General features: G+C 37.8%; 4 protein-coding genes across 4 annotated transcripts; 2 read left to right on the top strand and 2 right to left on the bottom strand.

Moving 5' to 3' along the window:
- The first annotated feature begins 9 nt into the window (after positions 1 to 9).
- On the top strand, positions 10 to 4,623 carry LOC124639354 (centromere protein J). Its single transcript, XM_047176681.1, has 3 exons — positions 10 to 3,478; positions 3,610 to 3,814; positions 4,057 to 4,623. Exons 1-3 carry the CDS (start codon positions 99 to 101, stop codon positions 4,186 to 4,188), a joined length of 3,717 nt encoding a protein of 1,238 aa, XP_047032637.1. The 5' UTR covers positions 10 to 98; the 3' UTR covers positions 4,189 to 4,623.
- A 145-nt stretch (positions 4,624 to 4,768) lies between these two features.
- LOC124639355 (39S ribosomal protein L44, mitochondrial) lies at positions 4,769 to 7,291 on the bottom strand. Its single transcript, XM_047176682.1, has 6 exons — positions 7,112 to 7,291; positions 6,757 to 7,035; positions 6,313 to 6,473; positions 5,877 to 6,003; positions 5,191 to 5,364; positions 4,769 to 4,980 (listed from the first exon to the last, which is right to left on the bottom strand). Exons 1-6 carry the CDS (start codon positions 7,179 to 7,181, stop codon positions 4,823 to 4,825), a joined length of 969 nt encoding a protein of 322 aa, XP_047032638.1. The 5' UTR covers positions 7,182 to 7,291; the 3' UTR covers positions 4,769 to 4,822.
- A 613-nt stretch (positions 7,292 to 7,904) lies between these two features.
- On the bottom strand, positions 7,905 to 14,798 carry LOC124639630. The gene is made up of 13 exons (XM_047177070.1): positions 14,792 to 14,798; positions 14,111 to 14,334; positions 13,280 to 13,913; positions 12,947 to 13,031; positions 12,780 to 12,863; positions 11,206 to 12,709; positions 10,802 to 10,878; positions 10,573 to 10,673; positions 10,250 to 10,371; positions 10,113 to 10,171; positions 8,755 to 10,028; positions 8,400 to 8,668; positions 7,905 to 8,143 (listed from the first exon to the last, which is right to left on the bottom strand). Exons 1-13 carry the CDS (start codon positions 14,796 to 14,798, stop codon positions 8,006 to 8,008), a joined length of 4,578 nt encoding a protein of 1,525 aa, XP_047033026.1. The 3' UTR covers positions 7,905 to 8,005.
- LOC124639356 lies at positions 14,735 to 16,425 on the top strand. The gene is made up of 3 exons (XM_047176683.1): positions 14,735 to 15,105; positions 15,677 to 15,776; positions 16,240 to 16,425. Exons 1-3 carry the CDS (start codon positions 14,869 to 14,871, stop codon positions 16,326 to 16,328), a joined length of 426 nt encoding a protein of 141 aa, XP_047032639.1. The 5' UTR covers positions 14,735 to 14,868; the 3' UTR covers positions 16,329 to 16,425.
- Positions 16,426 to 22,412: the final 5,987 nt, after the last annotated feature.

Genomic DNA, 22,412 nt, shown 5'->3' with positions numbered 1-22,412 from the left:
AATGTCAATTTTCAAAACTTTCTGACGCTGTGTTTTCGTTAATTTTTGTTGTTATAAACTTTTGTGATATATGTGATAACCTTAATATATCCAGAATTATGGATGAAACATACTCAGAGAGTGATGTTTCGCTGTCACCTTCGCAAATATTGGAACGTTTGCAAGTCCTACGACAGTTGCAACTACTACAGCGCGGGAAGCTACAAAAACAACGGCTGGAGTATAAAGAAACCTCTGAGACTTCATCAAGTATCACGGAAATTGTTAGCCATTTTAGTAACAGCACTAGCTATAACACATTTCGTAGTTTGTTACAGTCATCGAATGATATTTCGAATGAGGGTACGCCGCGTCTCAACACCAGCGATCTGTCGCGTAAGGTGCATGAGCGAGACCTAATAGAAGGTGTTACAGTGTTGAATCTATCTCAGGAGTCAGAGTTTATAATCAATTCTCCCCTATCAGGCAGAAGCAGGGCTTCCGCACCGTCTAGAAACCATGAAGCGATTCAGGAAGTTAATGAAGTGCCTACTTCAGAAGTCTCTCAAAACAGTAGTAACAAGACATCCGCCAATTCCTCGGTAAACAAGAATTCATCCATTAAAAAACAAATAGCCCTTGATGAAATGCCAATTCTCTCTCCTAAACAAGATTTTGAAGCATTGCTGTTAGAGAAACTTCAGACTGAAAAGAATGTTCCTAAACCAAAGAGCCCACAACATACCAACTCCATGCCCAGTAATAAAAGACCATTTCTCAGACGAGGCGAAGGGATTGCCCGTCTCGGACTTAGGAAGAATGACTTTGTAATTCAAAACACAAATTCCTTACCATGGAAGAGGAAATCTTTTCAGAATAAAACTGAATCTCCTTTAAAATTAGACTTACAAAAACTCAAGGAAAAAAATAATGATATTCAGAAAGAGACCCGTAATGATATCCAAAGATCTAACAAAACTGACAACCTAATGAAATCAAATACGGACTTGACTGAACCCTCATTGCTAGTTCCTGATATAAAGCAAGCCAAATTAACTAGAAAAAATCAACTCCAATCCAGATTATCTGATAACAATGATGAACAGCTTGAAATCAGGAATACCACAGAAAGACAACAGACAATAGAACCCCCCAGCTCATCTAGTAATGATAACCAACCCATAATTAAACCAATACAAAAGATAGACATTTCAAGAAATAAACACCCTCTTGTAACTAACAAAGGTAAATCTTGGGCTGCTGTCCTCACTAAAGAACAAAATGATTTTCTTACTCAACTGAAGCAAAGTGACTACTACAAAAACTTTGCTTCACCTACAAAAAGTGAGATTTCAGACATAAGCTGTGATGAAACAGGAGCAAGACTGAGGTTTGACAGAGAAACTGCAGAACAGAATATGTTTGAACTGCTAGAAAATAAAGTCACTCATGAAAGCTTCAATTTGGAAAACTCATTCTTCAACCGCTTTCTACGGAGTAACTTAGAATGCTCTGGAGAAAGTACTCCACTAGTACTTCAAAGGTGTTTGTCACAAAATCCCGATTTGAGGCACATTTTACCTGGATACAAATGTAAAACAAGAAATGAGAACTCTCATAGTGATGTTGAAACATGTTGTAGTAATTATACTGATTGCTGCAGCGATGCCTGCTCCTCAGTATCATGTTGTTCTTGCAAAACTGTGGAAGAAACCCAAGACTCTCCACAAATACGTAACAATAACAAAGAAAGACAAGAAAAGAAGACAAAGAGTATGGACCCAAAAAGTAAAACAGTCAAAATAAAAGAAAAAGAGGTTGATAACAAAGAATGCCATGATGACACAATGACAGAAACTGATGTTGTGAAAGCTAACATGGCAGAAATGAATGCCAAGCTAATATCCACAAGTGAACTGTTAAAAGATAGACTACGTGAATTAGAAGATGAAATAGAAACATTTAGAAAAGAAAATGCTAGTTTGGCGAAATTACGCGAAGAGGTTGATCAAGACAGACAAAAGTTTTATGAGGAAAAAGCAGCTTTTGAACAGAAGTTTAATGAAGAAAAAGTCTTATCTGAGTATTATCTAGCAGAAGAAAAAGAGAAACTAAATAAACAGAAACAAATGTACGAAAGATATGTGAGGGAAATGAGAGGCAGGCTGAATAAAAAAGACAAAGATGAAGTTGTTAATTTGAAGAAAGAAATTAGTGACCTCAAAGAAGAAATAAGAGTAAAAGACGCAAAGTCAACCTCCACGATAGCCAGACTTCGAAACCAAATCAAAATTATGGAAAAAGAAAGAAAGGATCTACAGGAAGAGGTGGAAAAACTGAAAAAGCAAAATAGACGAATTCAACACAGCAATGAAGTTACAAGAAGATTGACAAACATCAAATATCTCGAAGAGATCAACAAAAAGTTAACGAATATGTCGAATAAAGAATCGCGCTCGGAAGTTAGCGTAGACCGCGACGTGAAATATAAAGCCTATGAGATTGAGAGACAAAGCAGACTTAGAAAAGTGGAACCAGTTGCAAAGGGCACCATGAGACCTAGAGCTAAGAGTGTTCCTAATTTTAATGTGACATCTAGGTATGCTAAGTACTTTAGCCAAAGAGATACTGTCAGCCAAACGGAAAGAGACAAACTTATGAATGTACATAGGTTTGATCATTCTGATGAAGATAATCTAGGACAGGACAGCGAAATTCTTTCAGATGAATCTCTTGATGAAGATGAAGACAGAAATGATGAGGAAAATAATTTAGAAAAGATTTACATTGAAAGATTTAGGGGTTCATCACCCAAAAGCAATAGGTCTAGTGGTTCAAGCTACAACTTCGATCTTAAACTCAATGATAAACCAATTGTTAATGATAATGCAAAAGACTTCTTTATCCAAAAGTCCAGCTCAGGATCATCAAGAAATTCTAAATCTCCAAGAATAACAATATCACCTTGCTCCAACAAAAGTGAACCTAATGTTAATAGATCCAGGTCTCCAATTATACGTCGATCTAAGTCTCCAGTTTCTATACTAAGCAACAGATCCAATGCAAATAAGTCGCCTCCATCACGAAACTCGGTAGAATATATCTCAAATCATTCAGGATCAAACATTTCGCAAAACAGGTCTAAATCACCTGTATCTTCCTTCAACCATTCAAAATCAGTGACCGTCATACACAATGAACAGTACAGAGATAAACTGATGAATCTCAGCCCAGAACCTTCTATAAGTAAGACAAGTTTAACAAAAAGTAGTCTCAATCCTACAGAAGTGAGGAAGCCAGATGGTTCCAGAGAATTAAGGTTCCCTAACGGCAATGTTAAGTATATATCATCAGACGGCAAATATAGCAAGTTTGTGTACTACAATGGAGATGTGAAGGAGAACTTTTATAGTGAGGGTAGAATAAAGTACTTCTATGCCGAGACTAAGACATACCATACCACTCACGCTGATGGACTGGAAGTTCTGGAGTTTCCTGAGTGAGTAGTCTTAAATTAATCACGCATCAGCAATATTCCTTGCCACTTTGTCACCTAGCAACATTTCTTGCTATATTCAACCGCTGATGTGCACATTGTAATCTCATCATCTCATTATTTTTATTTTGCAGTGGTCAAGTAGAAAAACGCTACAAGGACGGTTCGTCAGAGATCCGGCTCCCGAACGGCAGTGTCCGGTACTTCGACCCGAAGAATGAGCACGTACGTGAAGAGTGGCGGTTCCCGGACGGCGCGGCGTTGACCGTGGCCGCCAGTGGCGAGCAGCGCATTGTGTTTGCCAATGGACAAGTTGAGGTGCATGCTAAGGATCATAAGGTGATTTCATATAAATTAGTTATTTGTTTTCTAACACGCCAAAATCAGTTTTGAGTTGATTTCCTGAACTGAGCCCATGCTTTTATATTGAAACCATGATGGTGATGGTGGCGAAAATTGGCTTAAAACTGTTCTTTCTTATTTTATAGTAGGGTAGTTGATAGTCGAAAAGGTTGTTGCATTCGCGTTAAAAGACGTAGTTTGCAGTATTTCTCATTTACAAACTGTTACTTCACTTTCAGCGCCGTGAATTCCCCGATGGCACAGTAAAGCTGGTGTACAACGACGGAACATCGGAGACAAGGTACGCGTCAGGACGCGTGCGCATCAAGGACAAACATGGAAACCTCATCATGGACTCTGCACCTGGATGAAGTTAGGTGAATCTGAACCTTATTGACCGTTGTATAGTGTTGACATTTTGCAATGAAGTGCCTTGTGATTTATGCCACTGTTTAATATTGTTAATGAACTGTGTATTTTGATAGTTTTTCCGATTTTCACTTTTCTGCCTGTTTTAGTGTATTTTATCTCCTCTATATAGTACTAGAAATCAATACCTCACTTTTCTATACTAACTTGTTCTTTTAACATTTAATGTTACTTCTATTTCTTCTATAGTTAAATAGTGCATGTGTCTTTAACGGTTGAATTGTGATAAATAGCTGATACTTGTTTGTATAAATGATTACTTTAATGATCAGTGTTACATGTTGTTTATAGGGAAATTTTATTTAAGTTGTAATGTTTGTATGTAATTTTTTTAAGGAAAATTTCTAATTTAATAAAGATTATTGTGATATGAAGTATATTTAGCAATTATTTGTTCTTCTATATTCTATATCTATGTTTTATATGAGCTGTTGGTCAACTATATTTTCCATCATGCTGTAATGTCTTGCAGATGATAGGATTCCACTAACTAAAGAAACATTAAGAATTGAAATAGAAAAATTAAATAATATACTAGTTTAATCCTAATTCTACATTACACTATAATATTGTAGTTTATTTAGCAGATATCTGGTAGCGTGCTTGTGCGTTTGGCTTGGGTATGCCGTCTAGTTTGAAGTCGATTGGCTTCATGTGATCTTCTGTGCCAAATATCTTCTTTAGAGCTTCTCTTGCCGCCATTTCTTTGGCGATCGCTACTGTCTCGCCGAAACCTGGAATTTTCAATTATACAGGATTCTTATTTTGGCTCATAATTCAAAGTACACATTAGGGATTTAATCTGCTGGATATCAAAATATATAAAATGCTTTTTTTCCAGCAATAATTTGCAAGTTAAATACTTGAAAATTATGTCTAAACATTTGAATTCTGATCTGTTAATGATTAAATTGTCTGGTTGAATTATCCTAGGTAGTCCTTACCTGAAGACACCATTTTCTTATCTACATAGAGGCCGACTCTGTAGCAAGCCAGCAGGGTGTTCCTGCCAGTCTCCCCTATAAGTCTGGGCTCTAGTTTAGCCCCATCCTTCTCCACAAGTTGTGATAACTTTGACCACGGATCTTCTATTGGCAGATATTCATTGACGTCTTTACCTGAGAAAAACATAATAAAATAATCAGTGCATTGGTAAACATTAAGATGGTGTTTTCTGTATAAAGTCCCTAAAAGGACCCCCTAAGTACCAGAAGCTACTGCAGGTTGTTCGAAAGAGATACCGCGGCCCTGGTACATAAAAGGCCTATGACGGAACACGACGGTTTTTAGTCAGTAAGAGTCTGACACTCCCTCACCGCTGCTAACCCACAGCGGGAGGGGTCATTTCATGATTTTCGACGTCGTTAAAAAAAAAAAAGTACCAGAAGAACCTGTGGGTTGTGGTGTGTGAAGTCTGGGTGTGGTTGGGAACTGTCTCATTCTGTGACTATTCAGACATTGGCTGCACAAAATTCTAGACAGTGCCATATCTTGGAAGACCCAGTATGGGTTTGCTTAGATTTTGATAGAAGCATTGATCAATAATTATAGATTTAAAATGACTGGGTTTAGCAATACATTAAGATTTCTTTCATTGTGTCATCTTACATAAGTATTATTTGATACCAACCTTGCAGTTGTGTGATGACAAAGTCTCTAACAAAGTGTGCAGCTCTCTCTTCTCCCGTAGAATCCAGCAGGGCTCCAACCACAGCCTTAAATGTGTTTGCGAGAATGAAATTGTCTACTGGGTATTCCTGGAAAAAAAAAATTGTATTACTCTATGGAAAATATACGAGATGAGTGAGTCAGCTTTATGATGACAAAAATAGTTTTTTTGTTCATTATAAAACTAGGTGAAAATATCTGTCCAGTTTTTTGGAGATGTATTAATTAGGGAATATAAATAATACAAAATTGGGTTGCCCAGGTAACTGGGTGGAGGTCAGATAGGTTGCCTTGTAAAGTGCTGGCTACTGAGCTGAATCCGGTTAGATTGGAAGCACACCCCTACATAGTTGGGAAAAGGCTCGGGTGATGATGATGATAAATGATACAATACTTACAGCAGCTAAAATAATATCTTTAGTGCCTAAATGCCGAGATACATCAGCTAGTGTTTCCTCACTGGTTAAAAATGCACGAACACCTTTCACTCCTTCCAAGGGGAACTTTGGCAGTACTGTCTCTAAGTAAGCCTGAACATAGGCATTTATGAAATTATGACCTGAAAATTAAATGAAAATAGATTGGTTTTGCAGTGCTATATTGTATGCAGATTTATTATGAAAAATAGACTGACTAACTTTACAAGAATATGTACTACCACCTAATTCGTATCTTACAGATCTTTCAAAGCTAAGTGAAACAAATGAAATCATTCTGAGACAACCGTCTGACCATTTACTTCTGGTAATACGTTTTCACGGCATTAACGGCTACAGATATATCTTGCTCAAACAGCCTGTGTTTGCTGTATGTACTGGCTCATTATAGCTAAACGTTCTTACCTATTTCAACTAGCTCTCTATTGTCCTTCATTTTAATAGCAAACTCCATTTCTTTTTGTTTCATCTCTTCTTTAATAACATAGGATCTGTCTGTGAATGCTTGAAGTAGCAAATCTGGATCGAAATCTTCATTTAATCGCTGTGCAAATGCGTATAGTTCGGCTTCTAGGTTCCATTCAAGATACGTATTTCTTGGGTGAACTTTTTTTCCTCCGAGCTTATCTTCACGACGCTTCAGCTCCATCAGCGTAGGAGCCACCCATCGATGAATCTTTTGAGCTAAATAACAACAAGAAGTTAACACAGACAGTGTAAATAAAAATGTTAAATAACAATTTCTAAAAAACAAACTTACCTTGCGTGGCTACTGGATGAATTTTCACAGCCTTCGCTAGAAGTGGCACACAACGTCTTATTAAAGCCATATTTATTTATAAATTGCTATTGGTTTCTCATATAATTATTAAATCCTAAACATAGTAATGCAATAAGTTCCCTTGCTAAATAAACGTCAAAATTTTAGGTTATGTTATGGAGTTGCAAGCATTTGATTCTATAACCTACCATGTCAATCGGTTTTGGTAGATTTACCGATATTGGTCGTGACGATGCCGCCGCGATGTCGATATCGGTAGCCAATCGAGTCCAAGCTATGCAGAAAACATTTTATTTGTAGACGTGTTTTTAAGACGTGGTGGCCTAGTGGGCTAAAAACCAACATCTCAAGTATGAGGGCGCGGGTTCGATAGTACATACCAATGCAACTTTTTTAAGTTTGTGTTACTTCCTAAAGTATATCTTAGACACCAATGACTGTGTTTCGGATGGCACGTTAAACTGTAGGTCCCGGCTGTCATTGAACATCCTTGGCAGTCGGTACGGGTAGTCAGAAGCCAGTCACCAGTCTAACCAAGGGGTATTGGGTTGCCCGGGTCCCTGGGTTGAGGAGGTCAGATAGGCAGTCGCTTCTTGTAAAGCACTGGTACTCAGCTGAATCCGGTTGGACTGGAAGCCGACCCCAACATGATTGGGAAAAGGCTCGGAGGAAGAAGAAGTTTTTAAGATATGGGGAAACTAAGGTGTGCAGCATTCTATTGAGCGGAATACTTACGACAGAAATTAGGAGGAGCTTGAAATAAAAACACCAATTTTTAAATATACCTTTCATTGTAAAACAGTTGACAATCACATTGATGAACAACATCCATATACAAAGTTAAAAAATAAAAAGTAAAAAAAATCACTAGCATCAACTTTTTCTATTTGTGAGAAAGCCCCTGACTGAGCTAAAGAAACCTCTCTTTATTTTGCTGTTTACTGGGAGTATCGTGTGATTGCTGTAGAAAGATGCTGACGTATCGTAAATCGATGAACTCACTTCCACAGCCTAGAAAAAAAATACATGTAAACTTATGAAATGGAACTTGATGTTTTCCACGGTTTTATCCGTGGAAACTTATCTAGCCTTTTCATCCGGGGTTTGCTTAACAATAAAAGAAATCGATACAGTAATTTTAAAATCGGTTCAGTAGTTTCGGAGCTTTTAGGTTATAAACAAACAAAAACATCTATTTATAATATTAGTACAGTAAGAAGTATAAGTAAGTATCTTTCTGTATCTAAGTTAAAACTATAATACTCGCCCCAAGCGACGTGCTGATATGGTATGAATCAATAGAACTGTTGACACTGGGTGGTTCCGGAGCAGGCCCAATGGGTAGCTTAAGGTCCGAGTCTCTCGTCGATCTCATCACCAAACACGACATAAGTCTTCTCAAAAACGGCTTCTTGGGTTTCGAGTCTCTGGGCTCCATAATATACTTGGCCGATTTATTTTCAGAATTCAACACATCTTCGGAATATAAAGAGTATGCTGAAGTTCCTAGATTTGGTGTAGCTGACTTTCTGTGACCTGTAAAAACATTGTTGATAAGGTTTTTTAAGAAAAAAGAATACTAACAAAATACAATTTTTTGAGGAGTAACATTCATAAGTTACCTCTGAATATGGTATGAAAGGAATTCACATGAGCTATACTCGAGTCAGACGGAGCTCCAACGTCCGTCGACGAATACGCCACTTGCTTCATATAAGCGACGCTTGCGTAACGTACCTCCACTGAAGACATTGTCTTTCTATTATGACCATCGTAATCAGGTTCTTTAGGTTCGGGTATTACAGGATCTTGGACATTATCTGAATTAAACAAAACGAAAGTTTTAACTTCTTTCTCTGCGTGTTCCTCATCATCGTTTAGCTTCGCTGCACGGAATCGTGGCAACTTGTCTTCATCCACGCATTTTCTACCGCACTCTCCTTCACAAGGGCGTTCTAAACAGGATTTAGCCTGGCATCCTTCTGGTTCCGGTGCGATAGATGGTTCCTTCACTTTTACATCACTGTAATCTTCGGAGCACGGCGCAGGACAATAATCAAGACATTTTTTGTCTTCAGAACTCGATGAAAAGTCCTCGCAAATCTTATCAAAGGACATTATTTCTGAAATATGATCTACACTTCGTATATCTAGATGCTCTGTTAATTTCCTTTTCCTTATTTTCTTTTCTTCCGCTTCTCTCGCTTTTCTCGCTTCCCTCGCTTCTCGCGCTTTTCTCGCTGCTTCTCTTGCTTCTCTTTCTCTCGCTTCTTTTAATTCTCTCGAATCTTTATTAACTTTCTTTGGCTCTGGTTTCGGACGAGGCTTTTCTTTTGGCGGTTTAGCTTTGATCACATTCTTTTTTTTTTCGGTTTCTTTTGGTATCGTATCAGTTTGAGCTGCTCTTTCTTGAAGACTTTTCGGGTCCTTCGGCTTTTTGGTCCTCACTATCCCGACAGATACTTGACTCCTGTCACGTAGTCTAGATAATAACGGTTTTCGTTTGTCGTGACTACTGTTTTTTGTTAAACAAATGGTCTTTTGAATTGTTTTTTTAACTTTATTATATTGCTGCCGGGATAGTACAATGGGTTTTTGTTTAGAAAATTGATCTACTTGCAGAAAAACTTGAATATTTCGGTTGAGTATTAATTGTTGATAGATAGCAGGACTGTCGTTACGTGAAGGTTTAGGAGGTTCCTTGTCATGTGCATATGTACATGTGGCGTCAGTTATTACGCTATCAAATTTTGAATTTTTTAAGGCTTCTCTTGGCTTATTTACACAATCTTGACATTGGACAGACACAGATGGATTTTCTTTAAGATGACGACGGGTAAAACAGGGGCATAGCTTTTGAAACTCAAAATTAATTTCCGTGACTTGACTTTTCTTACTAAAATACAAAAAAAATAAACATAATTAGAAGACATAAAAGAAAAACGACTAGTTAAAACAAATTAAAACAAAAATTTTAAACCATTCTTTTCTGAAGATATACTGATATGGAATTCCGGCATCGGTTTTACAAGATTGAGCCTAAAAAAAATAAAAAATAAATCAGACCGGACTGTAATGCGTATGATAGAAAAACAACAAAGAATTAACTTATAGAACCTGTCTTGTTTTGGCGATGGAAGGTTTTTTTTTATCGACACCAAGAAGTTCCCTTATTTGTTTATCTCTCTCTATGGGATTACATATAGAACAATCGTCGCCAGTGAAGTGCTTGATGGGAGCTGGAAAATAATTGTCAAGCATTTTTACTCTTTTTACGTTTCTACTATTGTATTTGTCTTATAGTGCTAGGTACTAGTTTTTGATCTGGCATCGTTGAACATGGGAAAGTCCAATTCCAAATAAATGTTCTGCTAAAAGTAGGTGCTCCCTCGCAGCTTGATGTTTTTATCAAATGTTTCAGTTAGAGTTGTTGATGCTACCTAAGACTTCCGTTTCATCTGGCACGGGCTCCGTGAACTGAGCCGTGAAACAAGTCTGCGTGTTTTTTATATTGTTATTGTTCATACTTTTATCTTCACGCCTGAAAATAAAGAGCATCTTATTATATGGTGTTTTTTTAATATTAACATAGATAAAATTATAATGTGTTCCTTTTTCTGGTCGAGGCATGCATGTAAGACAATTAAAAACAATTAAAAATAAATGTACCTGTGAGAAATCTCTAAACTATCTCGTATGGTAAGTCTTGAGACATGTTTTCCTAAGGGTGACTCATCGCCTGAATGCTGAAAGCAAAAACATTGGCACGTATACATTTAGCGACCACGCTTTTGTCAAGAAACACCAACTACAAAATTATAACATTGGCACGTATACATTTAGCGACCACGCTTTTGTCAAGAAACACCAACTACAAAAAACATTGGCACGTATACATTTAGCGACCACGCTTTTGTCAAGAAACACCAACTACAAAATTATATAAAGACACTATTTTTTTTTTTTTTTTCGTGAACCTTGTGTAGGTACATACAGCCAGCCAGGCAAGTCCTAATTAAGCTTATATTCATAGTGCCTCGCCTACGAAACAATCAAATTTTACAAATACTCACATTATTACTGAGAATATTCGAATCAAATTTTGTTGGCTTGACCTTATTTCCGGGTATAAATACTGCTGTCTTTTGTAGTACGCTATCAGGCGTGTACAGATTGTCGAACGATACTGGATACAGATTTTCATTAACATCTGGGGACTCTTTTAGTTTCTTTCGAATGGTCAAGTCGGTTGATAGTTTATCTTGATTAAACAACACGTCGTAGTACTCTTTATCGGCGTCTATGTTTATTGTAACCTTAGAGTTGACGTAATTAGCGGGAAGATATTCCTTCTGTATCATTTGCTCAGTGAGTTTCTTTGTATAAGAATCTACTAAAGCCTTTTTGGCACGAGCGTGATCCGTATTAGTTCCTGTTTCAGCTTTAGCTTTCGGGATTAATCTCGAGGTTTGTTGGTTCTGAATTACTTGTACTGGTGCAGTGTATGTTTCTTGATTTTTTGCCAGTCGTGATGCAATAAAATTTTGATTGTTTTTAGAGACCTGCGTCGAATTGGATACCATAAAGGCATCGCTTTGAGAGATTTGTGTTGCATTGCTGGCAAAGAATTGAGGAACTTTAGGTACCTGTGTCGCATTAGACACAAGAGTTGTACGGGGACTGATAGGAGAAGTTTTGATTTGTGGATGTTTGGAAATAGCCACATTTTTTGTTTGTTTAACATGCACAGCATCATCTATGCTGTCAGCAGTATCATCTTCACCTTTTGTAGCGTACGATCCTGACAGACTCTGCGGCCCATCAGAATATTGTGTACCAGAGACAGTGAAATCCTGGCGTTTCTTAGCAGACACCTGTGTTCCATTAGAAGCTGTGTAGAGTTGTTTATTTCTATTAGAGACCTGCGTTGCATCAGAGGCGGTGTATAATCGTTGATTTTTTTTTGAAACTTGTGTTGCGTTTGACACTGTAAGATTCTGAAGGTTTTTTGAGACCTGCGTTGCAAAAGTCTCATTCAATCTTGATGGCATTTTTCGTGCACTGTTTTCAAGTTTAAGTCTATCTTTTTCTTGTATCTTCTCTTTGATAGCTTTCAGCGCTTTTTGTCGATCAGGACTTCTTCTTTCGTTCACAGATAGCTTAACTGGCATGTCGTCCAGTAGTTTTGATTTTGATACTTTTTTTACAGGTGATGGGGTACGACTTATTATTGGGCTTTTATAGGTTCGCTTTGTTTGTTCAGAACTTTTCTTTGCAGTTTTATCTGTTTTCAATATCTGATTACTTGTGTACATACTCATTTTACCTGGCGACTGATTCTGACTTATATCAGAAAAGTTGCTTGGGACCGATTTTAGTAAATCTTCAGGGCTTGGTTTTGGGTAAACAGATATTATAACTAAAGGACTCTGACAAACTTTAAGAGGGTTGTGTTCGGATTTCTTGGGCACAGCACAGCAGCTGCATTGAATCTTCTTGTCAGAAAAAGTTGTACCCCTGGGTTTTGTCATAGTAACTTGGACATTAAAATTAACTTGTGTCCCCTGTGATTCCTTGCTAAAATAGAAGTTGGTTTGAACTTAATTTTATCAACACTTGTAAGGTGAGTAAAACTAGAATATTTTACCTTGGTACTTCATCAGAGATTGGCGGTTTTTCAACATCAAGGTCGTAGTTATAGTCAGCCTGTATACATGAATCTTTTTGTTGTCTGTGGGAGGTAGTAAGCGTGTTTAAAAAAAAATATCCTATGGACATGCGAAATAAATAAACAACACTGAATTAAAATCTTACGCTGATTGTATATCTGCAGTTCCATAAGAAGTTGTAGCTATAATTGGCGAAAATTCACGCGTCAATTGAGCGACGTCTGATAAAACTGAAAAACAGGAAATCATTTCTTTATGACTTAGGTACCTTCATATAATTTAATTTGTTAAGTGACACTTTAAGGAGTTTTAAACAAGGTTTAATATTTTTACTAATCTCTTGTCTTTTTCAAGGCTGGTTTGCCCTGAAAAGAACCGAAACGTTGGTAGCCGAAGAAACTTCCAGATCGAAGCACCGCCATACGCTTTGCAATCAAAGTAAATATTTCTCTAAAAAAATAGTGTATTTGTTATGCACCTTGTTTATCATTAACGGAAGCTCCATATCTCAATACGTATTTATCCTCGTCAGAAATGCCGAACTGGCCAAATATTCTGACGCGACTCTTTTGAGGCGACTCAGTTGACTGGTTATCTTTCATGCATATGCAGTTCTGACAGTCCGGGTAACCCTGCCAGTCGATGGAGTCCTGTGCTGGCGGCACTTCCAAGTTCTCCACCGTTTCCTTCTTCTCTTTCTTCTTCTTTCTGTCCATGTTCAAAGACTGGATCAGATGTTTAAAGTTCGATAACTCTTTTATGGGAATTTCGTCATCTTTTGTGTAACTGTCGTGGTCTGTAGACAGTTTCGCGCTGCCGGTTGTCTTAATCTCATATATTTTCTCTCTTCTTCGACCCGCTACTATTAGGTAAACGTTCTTCGTTTGCACAGAATTCTCGTGATTTGATGAAGTGCTCTGTACTCTCTTCGGTGCGTATCTCCGTCTTCTAAGCAGTTTTGCTGTTTGTATATGATCCGTTTTCGGTATAACTGTAACTTTGATAAGAGGTTTTTCCGAATTATTTTGATTTCTGTCCAATTCATGTACGGAAGAAGTGTCTTGTTCAGGGTGTAAGCTCGTGTAACTCACAATTGAATAATGTTCGAGAATCTGTCAGGAGTAGGAAAAAGCTCTTATATAAAAGTAGTTTAGTAATGTTTTCATATGTAGGAAAGGAATTCGACGAGATATTATAAATGTTCTATATACTTGCTAAATAAATACTTAAAAGGATTAAATTAAACTGGAATTCACTTATTCACTGCATAATTGAAGGAGGGGAGGAGTAGAGGAGCTCGTATTCTGACCTGTCTCTCAGAGGTTTTCTTAAGTATTAAAGATGTAGAAGAATCAGCAGTCGGCTTGACAGGTCTAGTTATGTTCTTCGGGGAGCTGGGTGCTCGCCTGGCGAACTTGTTGCGAAGCCCCCGCAGCAAGTGCACGTTGTTAGCGTCGGTGTTGTAAGCACTAGCAAATGCGTCCCTGCTGTTATGGATCCTTTTCACTGGTGGACTCAAAAAGTCCAGTGATTCTAAACAAAATTAAAAAATATAAATAAAAGTACAAAACGAAAAATTAACGATTTCGAAAAAGCATGAAAAAATTAGATCAAACCGATAAATTCAGACTCTGCGCTGTAACAGTCCATAATGAATTTCGAAGCTGCATTAATTATAATTAAATACAAATATAACTTATAAACCACATCTTTTGGGAATAAAATTTTGACAATGATAACATTGACACCGTCAACTGGCGTTATTATTCCTTTTTATCAATGCATAGTGAGTTATGGTCAAAAAAGATTAGTTCATAATGAATGCACAAAGGTTAGAATAAAAACAGTAAGCTTGAAATTAAAAAGTTTTCACTTCACAATATGTCAATCAATCAACATGCAATTTCAGTAGATATATTTTACCATTTTCAGTTTAGTTCTAGATATCCGTACTCAAATTAAATGAGTACTTCAATAATAAACTCATTACCATCCATCGAACTGCAGGAAATTGAAATTTTGCTATTAGAAATTCTTGGTAGAGTGGAATCGAAGAAGTAGGGCAACATGGATCAGGAGATTGACGAGTCGACGCTGACGACGACGATGAAGTTGCCGGAGAGGATGCGGACCGAGATGATCATACCAGTGGCTGAGGAGACGTTCTACAACACCAAGTGGAAGGCGAAGGAAGCTCCCCTCTGCGCGTACGATATGCTGTACCACCCGCCCGACTACAACCCCAAAGCCGCCCGATCCGACCGACAAGAACCAAAGATCATCCGCCAAAATATTTGGGATCAAGTAATTACATAGAATTTTGAAATAATAAAATGTTCTTCAGAATGTATCAAAAAGCATAATGTCCTCCTAGCCGTTTATCGGCTACGGCGGCTGTTCTCATGTAACGGCGGCTGTATAAGCCAACTGCGCAGGTTATATTATAGTGCACAAGCATTTGCGCAGACATAGGTGCACTCACTATTCCCTCACTCTCATAGCCCGATGGAACGGCAATCCGACACGACCGGAGAGAGATCAGGCGCAGGACCGACATTTACGTGCTCTCCGATGCACGGGTGTATCAATCACCAAATTACAAGCTCCGAGCTGCTTTGTGAAAGTCTTCTAAAACCCACAAAGCGATTTTCAAAAAATATCAAGAAGCATATGCTTCCGTTAACCAAGGGAATTCCAGAGTTACTACAAATTAGAGCGTTCCTCCTGCTTAGAATAGGATACGAATTTCTGAAAACTTAAATGAAACAAGGACTTTATAGTAATTAGAAGAAGTTTGAAATATACACTTCACTAGAAACTAAGAAATACTGCTGTATTTCATTCAGGCTGAAATAATTCAATCATTTTGTCACAGGAATTGCATAAACGCATACCATGTACGACCCACTTCACGCACGGGAGACCCACGTGGCCGATCCTTGATCGACCCACCAAGCAATTCGTGAGGGTTGTAGGTAAGACTAGATGAAGGCTTTAATCCCATTTTATTTAAAAACCTTATCTGAATCTTCACTCCAGACACAGGCGACCATCGGGTCCATAGAGTTTTGTAATGTATGAGACCATTTCTGAGCTCTTAGAACGAACGCCTTAGTAGTCTGGAAAATGCATCAAGAGATTATCATCATCATCATCCTCTTGCTCTTATCTGGGGTCGATGCAAGATGTTTTCGTCTTCTGCGGGATTGCCGAAAGAGTTGCCGCGGCCCTGGTACATAAAAGGCCTACAAAGGAACATGATGGGTTTTAGTCGGTCAGAGTCTGACACTCCCTCACCACTGCCACAGCGAGAGGAGTCATTTGATGATTTCCCATAAAAAAGATGTGTTCGTCTTCGATACTCCTACGGCCTGTCATCTCAAGTTAAGTATATTCTTTCTGCATGAAGTGATTAACGTCGCTATATTAATGTTTCAGTTAAAAACGAGAATCCTCACATGCGTCTGTACCACGTGCTAGAATGGGCTGCGCTGATGAACGAAGGTCTCATGAGTCTGTGTTACTAGTCCAGTTGGACACCCCGTGATAATTTCTCTGAAGATTTTTCAAGGATCGAAATTAAAACTACATGTATCTGCCTCATATTTTTTTCTCAATAAAATTTTGCACCTGTCACTATTGTTTTTATACCACATATCTGGATTAATAACTTGTTTGACGACTTTTAGATTAGGTGTATCAAAAATTGTATTGAATGACTAGCTTCTGCCAGCGGTTTCACCCGCATCCCGTGGGACCTACTTCCTGTACCGGAATATGCTACTGATAAAAAGTAGCCTATAGCCTTCCTCGATAAATGGGCTATCTCACTGAAAGAAATTTTCAAATCGGACCAGTAGTTCCTGAGATTAGCGCGTTCAAACAAACAAACAAACTCTTCAGCTTTATGATATTAGTATAGATTGAACATGCCTGGTTATCATTGCAGCAGTCATGTTGCGATAGCAATGCATTTATTTGTTTTCCGCTCAATGCTATGTTATCTGTTATCATTTTGCTATGTTATCTATTTGAGGTCATACCTCAAAAAAATTGAATATATGCGTTCTCATCAAATAATTTTACTTTGATTAGGCACGAAAGTTGTCTTTATGCTGACCTTAAGAACTGTGTTTATGTCGAAGTAGCAGCATTATATGGCAAGTGAGTCCTTCACCTCAAAGATTGGAAGGCGCCTTACAAAAGTAATTATTCATATTATCGCTAAAGGATCAGTTACATAGTTCCTAACACACATTTTCATGTTCGCAAAAACTCGAGCTTGTAAAACGGCTAACATTTTGAATTATCTATTCGGCATAATAATGTGGCGGTGATGCAAATGTTAGTGCATTCAAAACAGTTGGGCATAGGGTCAGGAGGGAGTGTAGACGAGTTCCAAATTTAAAAAAAAAACCTTTTATTTTTTGTTCCTACATTTTTTTAAGGAATCCTCTTTGATGTGAGTTATTTTTACATAATTTATCAGACTATTCATTAAATAAGTAGTGATATTTTATACATACATACTTTATGGTCCTCAATAATTTATTTTAATAAGCATTTCAAAATCTCTTAAATAAGTAACGCACAGAGGCGTAGCACCCCGTCGTACCCTACGGGAAGCGTAACACTTCTCGTCGTAGCCCGTAGCTCTGCGTAGGTGTAGCCCAAGCGTAGCATGTGGCTACGCCGTAGCTCAGCGTAGACTTTATTGGACCCACATAGCTGCATGAGTTTGGTGAGATTTTTTTCGAAATATATTTCAGAAGCGAAACAAACGAGCGGTACTTTTAAAATTAAGGTGGGTATCTTGCTTTGGTAGATGTGCGAGTCGCTGGTCCCGCACGTTTTTAAAATGCATGTAACTTGCGCATGTGCCTCAACATGCGCAAGCTCTGTGTAGATGCAACCTTAATCTCAGAGCGCCGACTCCTCTTTTTCGCAAATTCCGCGTTTAGTCAAGCATATTTTGATATCGTTCGAGCGCCTGATAATGATTGATTATGACAATCTATATAATCAAATGAACTTACTTGATTAAGTTGATTACAACTGTGGCACTAAACATTTTGCTTAATTAAACTCTTAGTTTCAACGAGATAATTAAGTATGTTCCATTCGTGACTTATGTATGGGTTCTGCAGTATTTTTTCTGAAACTGGCTTTTGCCCACAATGCTTTACACAGCTCGAGTATTGATAGACGTTTTCGCACAAGTACTAGAACTGAAATATGTGTTTTTTGATATCCAATCTAATAAAAAAGGTCTAACATTTTCAAATAAAATAATAAGATGAGCATTTTTAACTGCGGCAGAGTCTAGTCTAAATGAACTCAAAACCACAAATAGTTTTTTCCAAACATTATTCTACATAATACAATTATTTTACCTTATCTACTTAACAATAAGTTTTAATCGAAATAAGATTTGGATCTTCACAAAAACTGCACTTTACTGAGAAGGAACCTTAAAAATCTTAATTCTACACACACATTCACACTTAGAATTATGAATGGTCAGACGTTTCACATCGTTCTTACTTCCTATGTAAAGTTAGTCTTCACAAGTCATGTATCTCTGCGTTTAACTCATCGTCGAGCCGTTTACTTATTTATATTAGCATTTTTTAATGTATTTAGTAACTTAATTGTAGTGCAATGTTCCATGGACACAACGCGACAAAAATATTGGTAAGTTACCAGTCAGAATTTTCTTAAAAATCTTAAAATTTCTTTCAACCATCTCTCTAGTTTTTTGCCCAACAATGTTGGATAAGGCCTTCTGATTAACCTGATCCTAATTACTCTTCATGGCTGGTTCACTGACTGTCATACTTTCTGGCCCCTGACTACCCGTAAAGACTGCCAAAGGTGTTCAAATAACAGCAGGGCTCACAGCCCACACCCATCCACCAATTTAACGTTCCTTCCGACACATGGAGGAACACACCCATCCACGGACCTTTGCGTAACCATGTAATGGATCAACCCGTGTGGTTATTACTAAGCAACGAGCTCCTAAAATCCTCCTGAAATTAATATTATAAAATAGTAATAAATCCTCTCATTCGTTTATTTTTATGGTAAGTATAAATACTAACCACGATGCACTTGCAGATAAGAATAAATTAAAAAAATAACAAAAATAAAAAAGTAGTTTTACATGATATATGTATGTATTTACTTCACATTTGTTGGCTTAGAGTGAATGCATCATTTAAATCATAATGTTTTAATCAAATAACACAGGTATTTAATTCCCACGCCTTGATATGAGGTCGAAACAATAAAAACATATTTTTGGTATTTACTTCATAGTTTGTTTTAAGGTTAAGATCATGGAAAACAAAATAACAAGAAAGGGTACCATAACGGAAAATATACTAAGAAATGCGGGTGTGTGGGGGACAAGGAACGTTACTGTTTCCGCCCTTAAACGCCTTCTTTAGACTCGACCATTTTTTATAAAGAGCCCAAACGCCTCGTTACTTCACTCGTAACTGATCGTTTTGGTCATGCCCACCGTACGAATTTTACCTAGAAGAAGGCACCTGACCAACCTGTATTACGGCATCTCCGCTTACTTTCCCTTACTCCGTGGTTAAAATACACTATGTCTTACAAGCCATAGCGTAGGCTTGCTCATTTCATGAAATTCTCGATAATTTAATGAAACGCTTGCGTTTCGTTTCAACCACGGTCAGTTTAGTTTTTAGGGTTCCGCAACCATTGTCACCAAATAGTAAAACTGTTGTATTACTAAGACTTCGCTGTCCGTCGTCGCGTCCGTCTGCCCATCCGTACGTATGTCACGAGGCAGTCTCATATCGATTAGATTGGAAGCTGCCCCAAAATAGTTCGTAAAAGGCGAGGTAAAAGATGAAAAATAATTATTAATGAATAAAAGTATAGTTACATAAAAAAACCTAGGTTTTCAATTTTATTAATTCGCTTATTTTTTCACGTCTGCGACGTCTTTTTTTAACATAAGTTTTGGAGTATTTGTGGTCTTCATTAGCTTGATAAAAATACATACTTAATTTGATAACAAAAGATTAGAATGAAGTGCCATTGTTCAATAATTGATAATGGATGGATGTCTATAAAAATAATACCTCTATAACAATTGTTTGCTAACGACACGGAATATTTTAACGAGCGCGATTGTAATCCATCTTATCTGGAACCAAATAAAATGTTTTTTTTCTGCTTTGTTGTAATCTAGACTCGAAATCTTCTATCGAAGTATATCCCAAGAATAAATTCATTGCTCTAAGTCTATACAATTTCCTTTTTTTATTATACCTGCCTTTATCGAATTGTCCAAAATTTTCATTTCGATAATGGACCATGATCACTCTGGAAAATAACTTTTGGAAAACCTATGAACTATGATAATTTTCATATCTAAATCCTTCAGAGACATACGATTTTTAGGGTTCCGTGCCTCACCAGAAATAAAATTCTACCAAGTCTAAGTCAAAGCTAGTGAGGACGATTTCTCAAGAACCACTATTCCGATCACCATAATCATTTATTTCTGTAAAAATGTATGAACATACAATTTTGAATACAATTAGTATGCAAGATATTAGTTAACGAAATTGTTCAGCCATGTTTGCCCTTATCTAGATGCGTACATAAAACTATTAAGGTGTATTTTATTCAAGCAAGCTAGGATAAATTACGAAAGAAAGTCAGCCCCGGATCTAGGGGGGGGCAAGCCGGGGCCCATGCCCCGGGCGGCAAATTCAGGGGGCGGCAAAATCAGGCGGCTGCCTGATTTTAAATCCTACATCACAGATTACCATAATAGTTACCTACAGGGCCGTCTTAACCTATGGTGCAGGGTGTGCGAATAACCCGGGCGCCTCGGTCTCAGGGGGCGCCACGGGACGCCCCACCACCAGAAAATTTCGATGAAATTACACCCGTTTGATAAGGAAGTTCCATTGTATCATGATACTGACAAGCAAAGTTTCAAAAAAAGTCGCCTTCGCTATGTTTAATTGATCATTTTGATTATTTTTCATAACATCCTCCAAATAAGTGAAAAAATTCTCGCTCGCTACGCTCGCGGTTAAATTACCGTTTCTGTACTGTTTTTCTGATGGTTTATTATTTTTACGCACCCAATCAACGAACACAAATAGCACTCGCTCTAATCACGGTTTCTTTTTAATTGTACATGATTCCCAGTTTAATTTGTGAGTTTCAAACAAATAACTTAAAGAAGTTCGCGCTCGCTGCGCTCGCGGCTACTTGTTGCTTGACAATGTAGGTACTTTTGTGTCGTAGACTCAAAAAATGTAGCGCTCGCGGCTACTTGTTGCTTGACAATGTAGGTACTTTTGTGTCGTAGACTCAAAAAATGTAGCGTTCGCGGCTACTTGTTGCTTGACAATGTAGGTACTTTTGTGTCGTAGACTCAAAAAATGTAGCGCTCGCGGCTACTTGTTACTTGACAATGTAGGTACTTTTGTGTCGTAGACTCAAAAAATGTAGCGCTCGCGGCTACTTGTTGCTTGACAATGTAGGTACTTTTGTGTACTCAAAAAATTTCGCGCTCGCTTCGCTCGCGCAATGTTACACAGGCATTGCCTTATTGGCTTCATTTGTCTAATCCGCGCTATCTTACCTTTTATAAGTCAAATGTAGCAAAAAATATATTTATGGAGTCCTCAAAAACAAAAAAGTTTGCGCTTCCGACTGCTTGCTACTACTACAGCGCTTTTTACCTACTTATTAACTTTTTGTGTACATTAATCTGTCTAGAGTAGCGGCTTTAGGGTAGGGCGCGGTAGGGCGACGGCCCAGGGCGCCGGACATAAGGGGCGCCGCAGGCGCCCCCAACCTATCCTTGATCAGAATTTTACTCCTATTTTTGTTTTAAATTTCATCAAGAATCGCAGCTTACAACTGTATCCAAATGTATGGATAGCATCAGGGCCGCCTTAACCTATGGTGCAGGGTGTTCGAATAACCCGGGCGCCGCGAGCTCAGGGGCGCCGCGGTACGCTCCTGGACCAAGAAATTTCAATTAAATTAATGTATTGTCATACAATGCCGCGCACGTTAGATACACTACTTTTATGTCCCAAAACTCAAATTTTCGCGCTCGCTTCGCTCGCGGTTTCTTTACTTTACACTTAAATTTTTTTTCACATATAGCTACTTTTTAATTTAATGTCCCAATACTCAAAAAAATTCGCGCTCCCTTCGCTCGCGGCTTCTTCACTTCACAGTCGCCTTTTATTTTATATGTTAAGGACTTTTAGTGATCCAAATCTCAAAAAAGCTTTTTCGGGCTTGCTTCACTTTATAGTTGTTTTTATTTTTGAAATTTTTTTTGTCTACCCTAGCAAAAAGGTAGCGTCGTTTTTAAGTCCTTTTATTAATAAGAAAGTAACTTCTAGTTTTTATTTATGGTACTACTTTAAGTCCCAAAATTTTAATTCATAGGCGCCAACACCAACAAAGAGTTATCTACGTTTTCGCTACATTTTAAGTCATTTTTGTTTTGAGTTCTAAAATATAACAAAAAATTTCGCGCTCGCTTCGCTCACGCAATCACAACCTGTGTTCCCGTGTTTTTGCATTCACCAACC

This window comes from Helicoverpa zea, chromosome 19 (assembly GCF_022581195.2).
Source record: "Helicoverpa zea isolate HzStark_Cry1AcR chromosome 19, ilHelZeax1.1, whole genome shotgun sequence".
Lineage (NCBI taxonomy): Eukaryota > Metazoa > Arthropoda > Insecta > Lepidoptera > Noctuidae > Helicoverpa > Helicoverpa zea.
Note: the sequence above shows the minus strand (reverse complement) of the source record. Positions and strands in the feature narration are given on the sequence as shown.

Excerpts from the sequence above, each read along its gene's own strand:
- LOC124639354 (XM_047176681.1), top strand. The coding sequence starts at position 99 with ATGGATGAAACATACTCAGAGAGTGATGTTTCGCTGTCACCTTCGCAA. Across the intron at positions 3,479-3,609 it reads GAAGTTCTGGAGTTTCCTGA|TGGTCAAGTAGAAAAACGCT; the intron begins GTGAGTAGTCTT and ends TTTATTTTGCAG. Across the intron at positions 3,815-4,056 it reads TGCATGCTAAGGATCATAAG|CGCCGTGAATTCCCCGATGG; the intron begins GTGATTTCATAT and ends CTTCACTTTCAG.
- LOC124639355 (XM_047176682.1), bottom strand. The coding sequence starts at position 7,181 with ATGGCTTTAATAAGACGTTGTGTGCCACTTCTAGCGAAGGCTGTGAAA. Across the intron at positions 7,036-7,111 it reads TCATCCAGTAGCCACGCAAG|CTCAAAAGATTCATCGATGG; the intron begins GTAAGTTTGTTT and ends GTTGTTATTTAG. Across the intron at positions 6,004-6,312 it reads AAGATATTATTTTAGCTGCT|GAATACCCAGTAGACAATTT; the intron begins GTAAGTATTGTA and ends TTTTTTTTCCAG.
- LOC124639630 (XM_047177070.1), bottom strand. Across the intron at positions 10,372-10,572 it reads AGATGAAACGGAAGTCTTAG|CTCCCATCAAGCACTTCACT; the intron begins GTAGCATCAACA and ends ATTATTTTCCAG. Across the intron at positions 10,029-10,112 it reads TATATCTTCAGAAAAGAATG|TAAGAAAAGTCAAGTCACGG; the intron begins GTTTAAAATTTT and ends TTTGTATTTTAG.
- LOC124639356 (XM_047176683.1), top strand. The coding sequence starts at position 14,869 with ATGGATCAGGAGATTGACGAGTCGACGCTGACGACGACGATGAAGTTG. Across the intron at positions 15,106-15,676 it reads GCCAAAATATTTGGGATCAA|GAATTGCATAAACGCATACC; the intron begins GTAATTACATAG and ends ATTTTGTCACAG. Across the intron at positions 15,777-16,239 it reads GCAATTCGTGAGGGTTGTAG|TTAAAAACGAGAATCCTCAC; the intron begins GTAAGACTAGAT and ends TTAATGTTTCAG.